Here is a 17,687-nt window from a genome sequence, read left to right as displayed (position 1 = left end):
AGAAATGTAGACGTAGACTGATGAGTAAAGGTAGACAGAACTTCCAGAAATTCCATGAGCAGTTTCCATGTGCTGTTAAAAAAGGCTAAAATGTCTTTAAAAGTTTCAATTTAATTTCTATCACCCTGTTTGCAAATAACTTTGTATTTGCAAAGTTTGTATATTTTTTTGTATATTTTGTCATACTCATTTTTTTGGCATTTGTCATCCTCTGAGGTTTCTCCTAGCTGCTCTAATGTGTTTCCTTTCCTGACAAATAATAAGTTTCACTTCCCTTTGGCAGTTCACTCAGCCCTCTGGACAAAGAGACTGAATAAGTGAAGTTGTGTTTTGTTAAGTGTTAAAATTACTGTACATTTCCGACATTCTACTAAATTGAAGAAACAATTGGATTTTTCAAAATAGATACAATCAATACAGATGAACCATTGTTGCTATGGAACATGGAAGCTGCAGTGCCTCTCATTTTTGAAAAGAATTTACATGTTGTCTGTAAATCAAACCCTACAAATGTGGCATCACTGCAAAAGCACAACATGTCTCTTGATAGGACATTAGGACTCATATATATTGCATAAACTATGCTTGAGGTCTCAGACTCATATCCTACACAGAGAACAAGAATGAATTCCTGGATCTTAGAAGGATATACAATCACACAAAGTATGTTTACTACACATTAGGATGATGTTTGTGGTTGCTCTAACCCAATAATTTGATGTGACCCAGATAATAATTAAAGAAAAATTAAAGAAATGACTCCCTAAGTCTCTTCTATTTTATTACCTGTACCAGAACAAAGACAGGTCAAAGCATCAGGTAAAAAATGGTGATACTGACTCGGACCTGAAAAATCTTGTCTAGTGTGAGAGCCCACAAAGCCACAGGTTCTTTCTATTTCTACTGAATTGTACATGAGTCCTCTGTCTCATTTGGTCTGTATTTTCAGGTTTGAAAATGTTTAAATTAATAAACAAATGAATAAGTAAATAAACAGGTTTGTGAACCTAAATGTAAACAGCCTGTGCTGCTTGGCTTGAATGCGTGATAAGAAGGCAACTGGACTTGTTTAGGTATGTGAAGATGTTTTGACCCACTAATCATGTGAGGCTTCACATAAGCCACAGAGTGCATAGACTAGTGTACAGTGAATAGTCCTCTGACTTTTACGTAGGAAAAAACAGAAAACCATTGCAAAACACATGGCAAAGCATAGGAGAGCCACGGCAACAGGACAAGACTCAGCTGTGCGTTTGTACTCTTTCAGAAATGCCAGTGGTCACATTGTGGACCAAAATGATGGAAGACAGAGATAAGTAAAGGAGGCCATGCACCTCTACTCCGCCATTGCTGAACAGATGTGGTGGCTAACAACACCAGGTACCAGCCACATGCAATGCAGGCTTGAGAGTCCTTCCAAGAGATTTCAACCCCTACTCACGCCTTAACAGCTCATGTGGTGGTGGGGTGGGGCAATGTCTTATAGTGTGTTCCAGTTCAAGTCAGAATTTCTAACTGGAAACTCAGATTTCCAACTTGGAAAATCTGACCAGCTCCACCAACCCCAACTTCACAATCCAAAATGTCAGCAGTATATGTAAATATAAGTAAAACCGTAAGCCCCTATATGTGTTTTTTGTGGGCAGGCCAATTGTGGGTATTCCTGGTGTTCATGTAAGCTGACCCATCCAGGGCCCATAGCAGATTTGTCCCTTTGGACCTTGAATTCATACCATGTAATTGTGTAGCAATCCAAAATAGGCTTTTCAACTGAAAACCATTAACCCCCCCCCCCCCCCCCCCCCCCCGACTTGGGGGTTACCATATGGTTCTCTGTGGGTAATAGAAAACCCATTTAGGGACCCTAAAACTACTGTTGGGCCTGATTGGGCACACCTAACAGGGGCCCATGTGGGGTCCATCATCCCCACACAGCTCCAGAGTGCTTAAGTTTTACCACTGTTTTGAACACTTAGCCATCTTCGACTGTGAGGCAGCTTCATGAGGCGTTTGAGGTTCCAACTGGAACTCTGAAACTTCTAACTTCAAATTGAACACGTCAAATTAAACGTGTAATGTGTACTGCGACTGATTTATACTTATGACTCGTTAAATAGCCATAAGCAGATCATTGTCCAGGCTCTATTCCTGGATATACTGCAGCTGGTTTTTAGTTTAAAAAAGAACTATTGGTAGTGATGTAAAAAAACAAAGCAACAAAAAACAAGAAATATTTCCAGTGATCCAAAAACACGTATTTGTAGTATTGCATGAATCTCTCTACCTTGCCAGAGAAAATCAAATCCTGTTTTTTCTTGCTAATGCGACTTCACTATTGAAAGCCCTCAACTCTCATTTCCGAGGTAACTGGAACGCCTCAACAGTTCCCCGATCGATCCACCAAGCCTAGTCCCAAGAGAGACTGAAGCAGCTGAAGAAGAACAAGCGGTGAGCATCGTCTCTGTTCCCCTGAATATGTGCTGATTCAGAGAAAGCTGCGGAATTATAAACAAGAATCCTCCAAATATTAAACATCCTGTTAATGATGTGGAGCACTTTTCCTCCTCTTTTCTTGCAGTGACTGGGATGGAGTTTTGCCTTCTGCTGTTAATGATATGGACCTTTACGGGAAGCACATTAGCAGGGCCTGACCAATACAGCAGAGCCGTGGTGAGTACAAAATATTCACGACACACAAAAATTCCTCTATGAGTTGTAAACGTTTATCGGCAGCTGTGTGGATTCCTTTGATGTATCTGAAAGTGGGGAGGAAAGTGTAGGGTATGTGTTACTTTTGCATCAGTTTGTTTTTGTATCCTTTTGAATCCTATATATCATATACATATGATTTTAATCTGACATTTAATGTGTACTTTATCGGAAATTGTATTTCCACGTGTTTTTCATTTCAGATGGTAAAACACGTGTGTGTGTGTTGGGGGGGAGATAGAGGTATTTAATATGAGATTCTTGAGGTTTATAAGAATATATCAAACATATGAAACGCTTTGGGGACTTTCTTTTGACCATTCTGAGAGATTAGTCCTTCATCAGAAAATCCTCTAGTTGTATAAATAGAATAGACATTACGTTACACACTTCACATGAAATGTGACGTGCAAGCACGATAAGCTTCCCACTTCCAGTTCCTCAAATATGAATTAATATCGCTATATTTCGTGGTATGTGTATATCATGTGTGGCTTGGTTATGAGAAAGAAAAATGTTTTACTTCTTTGATTGAAAAAAGAGCATAAATCCCGGATGACACTGCTGCAAATCTCACTGGGGGTAAATTATTTTATATATATGTATATATGTATAGATAGATAGATATAGATATATGTGTGTATATGTGTGCATGTGTGTGTGTGTGTGTGTGTAAGGGAGTAAGGGAGTTTGAAGGCAGAGATCAAAGAGGACGGTTGATGGAATAAGCCACCACCTTTTTCCTGTCAAAGTGCAGCTTGCAGGGTGGAGGACATGTAAGAGTACCGCAGGTTTCAAAATCACGTTCAAGAAAGAGATTTCATTGTTTCAGTGTATGTGTGTAAAGTGTGTATTTTGTGTGCTTGTGTGTTTTGTGGTACACACTGCTCTACAGCATTTATGCTATCAATCAACTTGCTTAACATAGAGAGGATCATGCAATGTTAATGAAAAAAAAGGGCTGCGCTTGTTCAGATTGATCCGTTGTCATAAGTGGAGCAGGATACAGTGCGTATCAAATACTCCTATGACATCAAAGTAGACCCTTGCTAGATATGACTGACTCACTGTGGTGAGGATGCATTTACATTTTCTAGCCTCATTAGTAATCAAGTTTGGGAAATCAACCAATTTCTTCTTGTTTTGTGTCCAGGACTGGCTCGGTAGGTATGGGTACCTTCCTCGTCCTGACCCACATACAAGTCAGCTGCTGACGAAAGAAGGGATTGAAGAAGCTGTTCGTACCATGCAGAGATTCGGAGGGCTCCGGGAAACTGGGAAGCTTGGTAAGTTATTCTTAACTCACATCTGTTAGGAGAATGTATTACTGTATTTATACACAATTCTTTGTGCAAACCTCTCGAGTTACCCCTCATTTCTTTGCAATTTGCTTCTAAGGAGCCAGAGTGTTTTATAACTTTTTTAATCAATCAATAATTTTTTAAGTGGTCTTGAGCAATAGTTCTCCAAACTTTCTAGGGATAGTTCAGTGTTTTTCTTGGCTTTTCACTCATGTTTGTTAAGCCACTTATCTACATCTGCAATGATTCATTGAGTATCTCGAATAGGGATGGGTACCGGTGTCCGGTGCCATGATGGTTCTGACATAAACGGTAGTAACCAGACCGAAAAGCAGCGCACATTTCGGTGCTTTATTTCGGTGCTTTTTTTCCCTGAGCTGTGACACACTTCTAGCCAATCATTTTACGTTTCCGAGGATAGTAGGCGGGCCCAGGTACGTACGTTCTTTTATGCAGAGCTACAGATTAAAAATGCCCAAGGCTAAGCGGTCAAAAGTCTGGCTGTACTTCACAGCAAAATATGCAAACTCAGCAGCCTGCAACAAGTGCTTTAAGCTGATACTGTGATACTGTCAAAGGAGGTAACACCTTGAATCCGATGAAACACCTGGTGAGGCATAGCGGTTTTTTTTAAAAAGCCGAGAAATGCGCCGTATTTGATGGCAGCAGCAGCCGTTCTTCTCTGCGTGAGTAGCTTAATGTTGTTCGTGTGTAATTTACGTTGAGTAGGCTAACCACGTTATTACATTAATGCATGTAAGGTGAACTAGCAAACATCATCATAGCTACATGCGGCTGTCTTCTTGTTTGATGGCAGATACTCCCTTCACCCTGGCCAAAAAGGCTAAAATGACCAAAGAAAAAGAGGGAAACAGCTAAACATGAGAGGTTTTTGGACAAAGTTTGTATTTTTTCCATTGTTTAAGCACTGCTTCCAGCTAAGAGTGATACCATATATGCCCCATAGCTGCAGAAAAGGCTAACATTGTTATCTTTTTACAAAAAACCAGCTGACCATGAGAGGTTTTTGGACCAATTTTGTGTTCTCCATTCTTTAAGCACCGGTTTGAGCACCGTTTGAGCACCGGCACCGTTTCAAAAGTACCGATTTGGCACCGGTATCGGATAAAACCTAAACGATACCCATCCCTAATCTCGAATAACTTGATTATAAAATATCATAAATGCAAATTTTTTTGCTTCGATACTTTTTTTTAATTCATGCTCAGTTGTTGCCATATAAGACATAGAGGTCCAGGTGTAGATGAGATAGATGGAGAATTCATGTGGATTGCAAAATACCTGAATTTACCATGTCAATTTTTAACTGACATTAAAAACTTTTACTGGGAAAAAGCTGCCAGGAGTCCTTCATCCAACCACCTGTTCATAAAGCGGTTCATTCAGAGACTGAGGGACTTATTCTCCGACAATGTAGTTATGCCATTTGACCAAATGGTTGAGAAATATTCTCTCCCCAAACATGACTTTTTCCGTTACTTACAGATAAGGCATTATATTTTACAAAGTACTAACTTTAGTGAGAGTCATGAAGTCTCCCCTGTTGAAAAATTATTATTTTTAACAGACAAAGAGGTACCTGTGAATATATTTTACAATGCTTTATATTCTGTACTTTCAGTGATGTCACAGAGGCTTAAAGGCACATGGGAAAAGGAGTTAGGTATAGCAATTGATGATGAAGAATGGAAAGATGTCTGGAGTTATGCCAAATCAATCTCGGTTTTTTAATCGTACCAAAGCAATACAGTTAAAAATCATACACAGAATGCATATATCCATATCTCGCAGACATCATCAATATAATCCTACCCTTTCACCCATGTGCCTCAAATGTAAGACAGAAATTGGTACCCTAACTCACAGCTTCTGGTCATGTTTGAAATTGCAAGAATATTGGTCTAATGTGTTATCTGAAATGGAGACGATTTTCGGTTGTGAATTGGACCCTCTGTCTCTCATACTTGGCCTCCCCAGCCGGCGATTAATATCCAAGAATAATAGGAGATTGTACTGTGTTCTCACCTATGCGGCAAGGAAGAATATACTACTCCAATGGATTTATGAAAAAGCACCAACTATTAAAGGTTGGCAAAGAGTAGTGTTGGATCTAGTGCCATTGGAATATCTTACATGTATACTGCACTCAAAAACAGATCAATTCTTTAAGGTGTGGGAACCATACTTGAATTATGTGGAACCTGATGTTTCTAATATTATGTTACAAGGATTCTCTTGAGTGTTCAAACTGCAAAGTACTACTGGGACCACAGGTATTGTATTGTATTGTATTTTCTCTTTATTTATTTATTTATTTTTTAGATGGAACTGAGCTGGTGTTCTGTGCTTAGTTATCTGTTTTTGTTTATTTATTTATTTATTTATTTATTTTTGGTTCTGAATTGTACACTTAATTATGTTATGTAATTATGTACTATTTGTGAAAACAGAAAAACTAATAAAAAAAATATAAATAATAAAATAACTAAATAAATAAATAAAGCTGTTCATAAATGTTAAGGAAAGCAAACATTGTAGCTGCTCCCATCCATCAAGCAGAAAAAAAGGCACCAAATCCAACAAATGAATCAGTTTGAACCCTTTTTATACACTTTATTACCTGCAGGTCATTGCAAAAACACATTGTCATTGACATTCACAGGCATTAGGTAGTTTTTTGCACCAAGGTTATTCCCAAAAAGGTATTAGCTGAAAGCTTGACATATCAAGAAATAACAACTGCAAATGACAAGAAAACGTCCCTAAAAAAAGAGTTCGGGCTATGTTGATGACATTGTATTTCCATATACACTACCAGTCAAAACTTTGGACATGCCTTCTCATTTAATGGCTTTTCTTTATTTTTACTACTTTCTACATCGTAGATACATACTGAAGACATCAAATATACAAAGCAAGATATGTGGAACTATGTAGCAAGGAAAAAATTGATAAAGTATGTCTCATGTTTTAGATTCCAGAAAGTAGCCACACTTTGCTTTGTTAACAGCGCTGCAAACCCTTGGCCTTCCCTCAGTGAGCTTCATGATGTAGTCACCTGAAATGGTTTTCACTTCACAGGTGTGACTTGTCATTTGTGGAAATTCTTGCCTTCTTAATGGGGTTGGGGCCATCAGTGGTGTTGTGCAGAAGTCAGGTTGGTACACAGCTAACAGCCCTATTTTTACAACTGTTAATTCATATTCTGGCAAGAACCAATCAGCTAAGTAAAGAGAAATCCATTTCAGCTGACAACCTCATGAAGCTCATCAAGAGAATAGCAAGAGTGTGCAAAGCAGTAATTAAATCAAAGGGTGGCTATTTTGAAGAATGTAAACTATAAAGCATGTTTTTAATTATTTCACATTTTTTGGTTTACTACATAATTCCAAATGTGTTCATTCATAGTTTTGATGCCTTCAGTGAGAATATACAATGTAAATAGTCATCAATATAAAGAAAAAAACATTAAACGAGAAAATGTTTCCAAAACATTTTACTGGTAGTGTATATTTGCACATTTCAGCAATTTCCTTCTTCCCATTTTCACAGGAAAAATGCAATATAATTAGTGATGGCTCAAGACTTTTGCACAACACTGTACATTTTTTTTCTAGACAGGGGTCACATGAGGCCTTGCAGTTCTTGCAACACCTTCTTTCATTTCAACACATGATATTTAATCATCTTCTCTTCCAGACCCGGAAACGCTCAAACTAATGTCTAAACCACGATGCTCTCTTCCTGATATTGTCGGAAGAGACGACATACTGAGGAGGCGAAGGAGGAGGAAAAGATATGCACTATCAGGCCTAAAGTGGGATAAGACAGATCTCACATGGAGGTTGGTTTCGTGTGATGATTGTGACATTGTGGTTTTATCATATGTGTATGAATCATGGGAATATCCCAGGAACACTTGACATGTTTTTTACCCCATAAGTTGTCATGGCCAACAAGCTAGTCATGTTACATCAAATATAGGAACTAAGTCAGGATTAAAGAGGCATTTTATTGAGGAAGCTATCTGATAGTGTGTGGTGCTAACAGAATGATGTGTGAGTGGATGTGGCTCAAGTGGTAGAGCAAGTCTTCCACCAGTGCTCAGTTTGAATATAAGTACAACTATATAGCACCTTTCTATTATAGAAAATTTACCCACATGCTGAAAAAGAGGAGAACCTGTTACCATTTGAAGGTTAAAGGTTGAAGTAAGTGCTAGCATGCAGGATTTAAAAATTCTAAAGCTTTCCACTATGATAACTTGTGTTCTTGTGTTGTTGCACAAATATGAGAACAACAAGCCTATATTACAGCCTATAAATGCAGTGTTGCTTGGTTTCTCAATTATACAGAAGAAAATAGAAGATTAGGGCCACCAGAAAAAAAGAGAGCACATCTTTTTTTCTTCTTTTCCAGAATTCTGAGAAAAGAGTGGCCATAATCCTCTTCTGTACAATCAGATCCACCTATGACTTGAAATGTCGTATCTTAATAAGTCTACCTCAACCAAATTTGAGGACTTTGCAAACCAGCATGTGGCATCAAAGTGACACCTTGGAATTTGATGTTTAAATTGTTTTTTGTTTTGTTAAATTTGACCTGTAACTTGTAATGAAGGAGAAAAAAATTGAGAAAAAGGGAAGGCTCCACTTTTAGATAACATAAGCCTTCTGCAAGGCTGAATTTTAATGACATTTTAATATGCTGTATGTATACAGCTGTGTATGTATAGGGCTGTGGATTCGGGGCCAATCGGTCCAGGGTCCATAATGCCGTTGGTGGAGGTGGCTGAATGGACCGAGGAGTGAGACAACGAGATCTTTGAGTAGTGGCATTTTTTGAAAACATTTATTAAACATGTAGTTTTAATTATATTATTACACATACTGCAAATGTGCGCATAAAAGAGTTGGCATTCTATTTTTGAGGGTTACAAGCTTCATCTGACTGTCTAGATGACATATTGTGAAAGGTGACACAGTGCAGAAAGGTCAAAGCAAGCACGCTTACAGACACAGACATTACGTAGATTTATTTTTTAGGGTAGAGGTGAGACTTGCTTGTAACTGCAATTTGTACCTGCATAAGCAACAGATTTTGCAGAATGTGTGATGTTCCAGAGATAAGCGAGAAGGAGAACATCCACAGGAAACATCTGGCTCGGAGACGGTGAAAATGTCTCTTTAGGTGTGTTAAAGGTGACTTTCATTAACTGTAATTTATGCATGACATGTATCTGCCTGACACAAGAGGAGGCGTGAACCCTGATATATAAAAACCATTTGAAGTGTGCTTTCTAGCGGAGATTTATGCTGAGAATTGTGATGGTGTATTTCTTTCCACGCGTGTGTTTAATAAAATCATTGTTTTGACACATCTGGACCAGTGGTTGTTTGTCTCACACCTCAATCAAAAGAATTCGGGACAGTATTAAAACATCATGTGTGATTAAAAAAAAGAGGAATGTGAAAAATACACAAGTCACAGCATTTAAGTTTTCTGTCTCCAGTATCCACAGCTACCCAAATCCCTCCACCTCCCCCGGCTTGGCTAACAATGACGTGGAAAGCCTCCTGACTCATGCCTTCAAAGCCTGGAGTGACGTGGCCCCTTTGAATTTCCGTCAGCTGAGGAGAGACAACAATGGGGCCACAGCTAACGGGGACATCAGAGTGTCTTTTGACCACATGTTTCACGACGATGGGTACCCTTTTGATGGGCAAGGTGGCACTCTGGCCCATGCCTTTTTCCCAGGAACACTTGACATATCTGGTGATACACACTTTGATGACGATGAGATCTGGAGCTCCGCAGGTATATAAAAGGATATGAAGAATACAAAAAACCTCATCATTCACTTACCCAGAATGTCCACTATCTAATTTTAAGTGGGTTTTCTTTGCTTTCTTGTGAAACGGTAACACTTTTCCTTCACACTTCCACAGGTGATAGCAGAGGTACTGACTTGTTCACAGTTGCAGTGCATGAGTTTGGCCATGCACTGGGCCTTTCTCATTCCTCCTCTGATCCATCCATCATGAGGCCGTACTATCAGGGTCCCGTGGAAGACATTGCCCACTTTAAACTGGCCATGGATGACAGGCTCGCCATCCAGCAGCTTTACGGTCAGTCTGACTAGTCGTACACTCGTCAAATCAGTATCTGGCACTTGATGATGTAAAAATAGTGGTGGAGTATTACACTTATATTGCCATATCATACCACTATTGTAGCAATAAATCTTTCTTCATATCCATTTGCCCTTTCAAACTGATTGTGAATTTGTGAATTATATTACTTGATTTTTTTTATGTAAGTTATATCAACCATCCATTTAACATGACCACAAGAGTTCAGCAATATAGCCTCAAAAATGTATCACATATTCCATGATATTTCAACATAGTTTTTGATAAGAATATTAATGATGATATTGAAAAAAATAATAAATATTTTTATATTGATGCTTACATTTAGCAACCTACATTATGTAGGTTAATGAACATCGTCTTCAATCCCTCTTTTTTAATGAGCAACAGTCACTGATTACCTACTAGCAAGCACAGCTAGCCAGTGCTCTGAGCAGCACACCATGTAGTCATTTAAGGTCATTGTTTCCACTTTCAGCGGAAACAGTTTTCTTGCATATTTTGCAGGGTTCTCGCGCTCCCTTAAAGGCATGGCATATCAATATCGGTCATGGCTGATGGCTGTCCCTCACTGAGCCTTGTTCCTGTTAAAAAAGAGTTTTCCCTTCCTACTGCTGCCAAGTGCTTTCTCATCAGCGGTCATCTGATTGTTGGGGTTTTCTCTCTATTGTTATAGCCTTCTTGCCTTACAGTAAAGCACCTTGAGATGAGTGCTTTATGGTTTGGTGCTAAATAAATAAAACTGAAATGAACTAAATATGATATTTTTATATCACATAAAAAATGATACTGGGCTTATCACAGATGATATATGGCACAGTCCTAATGACCACTCTTGATTTGGGCAAATGTACATGGAGGACATGTGGTCCTGCAAATATAAGCTGTCTCTGCTATTTGTTTCTAGTTTATAAAATTGCACTTTACACTTAGGTTTTATAAAACTCTTACACAGTTGTTCTCAGATATTCATTACTGATATATTTCTGTTATAGCTTAATACGCTATAAAACATAAAACGTCTACAAAAGATAAAAATAATACAGTAATGCAATAACACTGTTTTAATCTGGTTTTGTGTGCAATACTGCATTCATGCAGTGATGTAACTGAATATCTTCCTCATGTCTTAAAAAAGAAAAAGCCTTGCATCCTGTGTGACAAACACCTCTGCACACTGAGAAGAATGTGGGTTGCCTGCTGAGTTTTTCTTATACTGTCGTCAGCTTTCGTTTCCTCTTCCACAGTGTCTTCTGTCACTCTTCTGTTGCAGGTGTGAAAGATGCTGACCGACCAGGTGGTGATGATCCCCACTTCCCACGCCTGCCCAGTCCACCTCCACCGAGGCCAACACAGCAGTGAGCTGAACCATGGGAGGGATTGGGGGTGGGGGGATTATCTGGATTGCACTTTAATCCAGATAATCATCACATAATATTTGACTTTACAAGCTATGAATATACTATTAATGCATTCAGACAGAGTCACATAAAAAAAAAAAGAAGAATGACTAATTAGGGAAGGCTGTGGCCCCTATCAGTCAAAAGGCTGATAGTTTGATACCCTGCTGCTGCAGTTTGCATGTCAACGTAAAGGGAAAGATACTAAAACCTCACGGCTCCATTGGTGTCTGAGCGTGTGTTAACAAATGTTAGACATTGTACTTAAGTATAGAAAAAACGTACTTGTATGAATGTGTGTGTTCCTGGATGAATGAAGCTTGGGGTAAAAATCTCTGTGAATATAATCGTAAGGTAGTAGTCTATTTAATTTAAGTGGTAGCTTAAAGACTCTCACTGTGGCATTCTTGGCCCCACAGCACCCTCTAGTGTATTTATCAAACAAATGCAGTAAAAGCAGAGTTTAACTTGATTTTGATTCAATTTTCTCTCCTAGTTCTGATCCATCATTGCAAGAGCGGTGTCAGGGAGGCTTTGATGCTATAGGAAACATTAGGGGAGAGGTCTTCTTCTTTAAAGGTATGAAAAAGTGGATCTGTGCTGAACAGAATAAAAAATACATCTCAATTAATTTTCCACATTCGTCAAAAAAATGTATTTTTATTTTATTTATCCGTGTTGTTTCTTTTGTGTCTTCTCTTCAAAAAGGTGCACAGTTCTGGAGAACCCAGCAAGATGGATCTTTGGTGTCCTTAAATCCGGCTCAGATCAAAAACTTCTGGATGGGCCTTCCAGAAGGAATAAACAAGATCGATGCTGTGTATGAGAGGAAGAGTGACAGCCGCATCATCTTCTTCATCGGTGAGAAGCTAAATCTTGTGGTTATGTATGGCCTCAGGTGATCTAATTTTGGCCGTTCAGAGATGTGAGAAGTGGGTGACTTCTCACGTCTGTTATATTTTAAACATGGTGGTTTTTTTGAGTGGGGGGTGAAATGTTAAATCATATATAAATATTTTCATATACGTCATTTAGGTCAAGAAGTGTTTAGACAGTGATGCATTTTTTTTATTATTTTGGCTCAACACGCTGCCACAATAGATGTGAAGACGAAACAATTGAGATGCAACTGGAGTGCAGATTGTAAGTTTTTAATTAAGAGGCAGAACAAAAAAGGGTGTTAAAACAATGAGGATTTATTTTTAATATGTACAAATTAATATAATAATAATAATAATAAATAAAATACTTATTTTTAAACTTTTAAAGTCAGCCAATATGGTCCAGTTTGTCCTGGTGTTTTCTTTCTGTTCCAGGCTTTTAATGCTGCTGTTTTCTGCTGTTTTTGTATTTGGTCTTTCCTGCCTTCAGTTTTGTCCTCGCTAAGTGAAATGCAGCTGAAGACAATGTCCTGAACAGATCTGCCCCAGACAAATATTTTCACTTCTTTACATTCAAACCTTCTGCTGTATCTTTTGGGTCATTGCCTGTATCACTGGGTCTGTATTATCGGTACTTTCCAGTTTGGTTTTCTGCTGATAAACCGAAGAATTCACCAGGATATGGTTCCGACTCACATTAAGTGATTTTCTGTTGAAATATTCTGTTTTGCTTTCGCCATGTCCAGGAGCTCAGTACTGGGTCTTCAAGGACACAGTGGCTATGGCCGGTTACCCTCGGCCTCTCTCTGACTGGGGCATGAAGAAGAAGTCGGGTGAGACAGTGAACAGGGTGGACGCTGCTTTCAACTGGGCTCATAATGGCAAAACATACCTGTTCAGTGGAGGGGAGTTTTGGAGGTTTAACGAAAACATTGAGAATGGACAGAGGACCATCCAACCAGAGCAAGGATATCCACGGGAAAACACCCTATGGGAAGGAATGCCTGCCCATATCGATGGCATCATTAGCTGGCGAGAAGGTAACATTGTGTTAAAATGGAGACATACAGTGGGGCAAAAAAGTATTTAGTCAGCCACCGATTGTGCAAGTTCCCCCACCTAAAATGATGACAGAGGTCAGTAATTTGCACCAGAGGTACACTTCAACTGTGAGAGACAGAATGTGAAAAAAAAATCCATGAATCCACATGGTAGGATTTGTAAAGAATTTATTCGTAAATCAGGGTGGAAAATAAGTATTTGGTCAATAACAAAAATACAACTCAATACTTTGTAACATAACCTTTGTTGGCAATAACAGAGGTCAAACGTTTACTATAGGTCTTTACCAGGTTTGCACACACAGTAGCTGGTATTTTGGCCCATTCCTCCATGCAGATCTTCTCGAGAGCAGTGATGTTTTGAGGCTGTCGCCGAGCAACATGGACTTTCAACTCCCGCCACAGATTTTCTATGGGGTTGAGGTCTGGAGACTGGCTAGGCCACTCCAGGACTTTCAAATGCTTCTTACGGAGCCACTCCTGTGTTGCCCGGGCGGTGTGTTTTGGATCATTGTCATGTTGGAAGACCCAGCCTCGTTTCATCTTCAAAGTTCTCACTGATGGAAGGAGGTTTTGGCTCAAAATCTCACGATACATGGCCCCATTCATTCTGTCCTTAACACGGATCAGTCGTCCTGTCCCCTTGGCAGGAAAACAGCCCCATAGCATGATGTTTCCACCTCCATGCTTCACAGTAGGTATGGTGTTCTTGGGATGCAACTCAGTATTCTTCTTGCTCCAAACACGACGAGTTGAGTTTATACCAAAAAGTTCTACTTTGGTTTCATCTGACCACATGACATTCTCCCAATCCTCTGCTGTATCATCCATGTGCTCTCTGGCAAACTTCAGACGGGCCTGGACATGCACTGGCTTCAGCAGCGGAACACGTCTGGCACTGCGGGATTTGATTCCCTGCCGTTGTAGTGTGTTACTGATGGTGACCTTTGTTACTTTGGTCCCAGCTCTCTGCAGGTCATTCACCAGGTCCCCCCGTGTGGTTCTGGGAGCTTTGCTCACCGTTCTCATGATCATTTTGACCCCACGGGATGAGATCTTGCGTGGAGCCCCAGATCGAGGGAGATTATCAGTGGTCTTGTATGTCTTCCATTTTCTGATGATTGCTCCCACAGTTGATTTTTTCACACCAAGCTGCTTGCCTATTGTAGATTCACTCTTCCCAGTCTGGTGCAGGTCTACAATACTTTTCCTGGTGTCCTTCGAGAGCTCTTTGGTCTTGGCCATGGCGGAGTTTGGAGTCTGACTGTTTGAGGCTGTGGACAGGTGTCTTTTATACAGATGATGAGTTCAAACAGGTGCCATTCATACAGGTAACGAGTGGGGGACAGAAAAGCTTCTTACAGAAGACGTTACAGGTCTGTGAGAGCCAGAGATTTTCCATGTTTGAGGTGACCAAATACTTATTTTCCACCCTAATTTACGAATAAATTCTTTACAAATCCTACCATGTGAATTCATGGATTTTTTTTTCACATTCTGTCTCTCACAGTTGAAGTGTACCTCTGGTGCAAATTACTGACCTCTGTCATCATTTTAAGTGGGGGAACTTGCACAATCGGTGGCTGACTAAATACTTTTTTGCCCCACTGTATGTGATGATCTTCTATTACAAACTTGAGATCAGAGTTGAGCAATTCATTTCCCCAAGGGGCCACATGAGAAACTGGGCACCAATAAGGATTAAGCTTATTGGTACAGTTTCTCACTTGGCCCTTTGGGAAAATGAATTGTCCACCTTTGCTCTAGATAAATACACAACAATGATAGAGAAGTTATTTTGGGAGATAGCTTTTGTCAGCTGTCACACCCAAGACGCTCAAGGGAATGACGCACAGAAAGGAGTGGAAGAGCGCTGATTAAGATAAGAAGTTCTAAATAACATCTTACACTGAGATGCAACATGATTCAAGTAGATAAATGAATAAAGGAAAGATTCCTGCACAAAAAAATGCCATGTCATAGCCTATTTCATTACTTCATGTAGTATGAAAAGTAGTAGTATCACATCAAAGCATACTTTATATTAGAATGACAATCCAAATATGACTAATTTAACAGGTGGGTGATTTGTTGAAAATCAGTGGATGCCTCCCAGCTGACCCAGAAAGGGCTAATTTTTAATTTTTGTATTTATTTAGTACAGTAATTTTAGTATTTTTAATAAAGCTGTTGAAAACTTTGGCTTCAGGGTAAGAGAGCTTTTGAAATGACAGGATTTAGAAGTACACTTTCTGAGCCCTCATAAGTGCAGGAGCTAACCACATAACTACTTTGTAGTTACAAAAACTACAATGTGCTGCTGTCTTCCACTCCTTTTAATCAGCATCCAGTTTGTGTGGGTTGGTTTATTCATAATTTGATGAAACAAAATAACAGCTGCATTGCTTTTCGTGTTCTTTTTTTCTTTTTGTTGTTAAGGAAATACCTATTTCTTCAAGGATAATTCCTACTGGATGCTCACAAATGGAGACCTGAACCAAGATGATGTCACACCAAAATCCATCGCTGTAGACTGGCTTAGATGTCCAGCTCCTCCTTCAACTTCCACTCCAACAAATCCTCGATTCCCAAAAAAATGCACCTGCATCTTCTTGGGATCGCATTCATCGCTGAGAAGCAGCTCTCTCCTCTTGATTTTTATTTTGCTGCTAACCAATGAGATTATAAGAAACATGAGTTTGTAATTTTCTTGAGTCAGTGTTTACTTCTCCCTTTTTTCCACTGGCGGGTTAATAATAGAATGACTTTATGTCATCTTACTTGCATAAAGTTACACAATAGTTTCAAATTGAGTCCCAGTGGCAAAAAAAAGCCTCTCTTAAACCCCCTGGGTTTTTATAAATACAGTTTCTCATCTGAAACATATTGCGACATTTTTGTATTGAATTACAATGAGCTTTACAGAAGAAAGAAACGTCATTTAACACCACACGCAAGCACACAGGTTACTTCTTCATAACAAGGTCTTATGTAACCGCCTTGTGCTTGGGGTGATAAAAAGGTAAATCAAACATACTTAACAGCAAAAGTCATTTTCATCTTTAAATATATCTATTTATAATTAGATTTTGGTGCTTTTGCTAAAATATCAAAATATATAGTGCACAAGCAGATCTGGATTATGGTAAATTGAAGATTTTGTTTTTTTATATTTGTGTAGTTTTTACAAATGTACAATGTTTTGGTTGTTTTACATTGACATTAATAGCTGTCATTGTAGAATATTCTTAAGGCTGGGCTGTGTTAAGCTGAGATGCTTAACTTTGCAGATGAAACATACCAAATCCTTCAGTGGTTTTCACAGCTCGAGTCAGATAGACTTACTGTAAAGTGACAATATACATTTTGTAAAATCTCTGTGAAAGAAATCTTAAACAAAACCATTTATAAGTTATCAGAAACTATTAAAATGTCCTAATGTTGAATTTTATACTTTTGGTTTTGGTTTGTAGCTTTGTCTTTTGCTTTTAACACATATTTCTTTGGCGTCACTGCCCTTGCCACAAGTGTGAAGGCATGTTACCTCATGTTGTCTTATCTGGTTCAGATTCAAGATGTTTCATTTTCAATGATTAAATACTTGTCATTCTCCAGTGACAGTTCTGTTTGTGTGTTCAGTTACAGATTGATGATAGCATTATTAGGAACACCTCTCCCTGTTTGCAGGGACCTATTTATCTCAAGGACATCAAATACCGCCATTACAAAAAGAAGAGCAATGTGATAAGAATGCTCGTCTTGTGGCCTGAAAAATATGTTATAAAAATATGTTTCACTTAGTTAAAATCAAATTAACTGCAACCCCAACCTTTCATTGATAATACGGCTAGTTAACCATTACACACACACAGCCAAATCCTTCAAAGCGGTTTGAGTTTAAACAGGTCTGTTTGCCCTGCTTTGTTAGTAAATGGCATGGGTCATGCAAGGTTAAAACCAGTGTGGACAAATAATTGGCAGCTTCACAGGTTGGGAATAAAACTAGGGATCTTTGTTCTAAAATACATTGTTGAAGCACATTTTGTAAACTAGAATAGACACCTCTCAAAAGCTCAGACAGCTTGGCCTAGTTAGGTGCAACAAATGCACCTATGAAGCACTCCAGCCAGCTATGTATCATTTCAAAATTTCCAGAAACTTC

General features: G+C 38.9%; 2 protein-coding genes across 2 annotated transcripts in view; both read left to right on the top strand.

Annotated features, from left to right (window-relative positions):
- LOC113019255 (receptor-type tyrosine-protein phosphatase H-like) overlaps positions 1-17,687 on the top strand; it is a 423,637-nt gene that overhangs the window by 64,210 nt on the left and 341,740 nt on the right.
- mmp25b (matrix metallopeptidase 25b) lies at positions 2,401-17,143 on the top strand. Its single transcript, XM_026162871.1, has 11 exons — positions 2,401-2,448; positions 2,579-2,670; positions 3,863-3,995; positions 7,731-7,875; positions 9,544-9,848; positions 9,980-10,159; positions 11,457-11,541; positions 12,080-12,162; positions 12,292-12,444; positions 13,211-13,504; positions 15,965-17,143. The coding sequence occupies exons 2-11, from the start codon at positions 2,587-2,589 to the stop codon at positions 16,228-16,230; spliced, it is 1,728 nt and encodes a 575-aa protein (XP_026018656.1). The 5' UTR covers positions 2,401-2,448; positions 2,579-2,586; the 3' UTR covers positions 16,231-17,143.

Source organism: Astatotilapia calliptera, chromosome 3 (assembly GCF_900246225.1).
Source record: "Astatotilapia calliptera chromosome 3, fAstCal1.2, whole genome shotgun sequence".
NCBI classification, from domain to species: domain Eukaryota; kingdom Metazoa; phylum Chordata; class Actinopteri; order Cichliformes; family Cichlidae; genus Astatotilapia; species Astatotilapia calliptera.
This window is presented reverse-complemented; position numbering and strand designations above follow the sequence as displayed.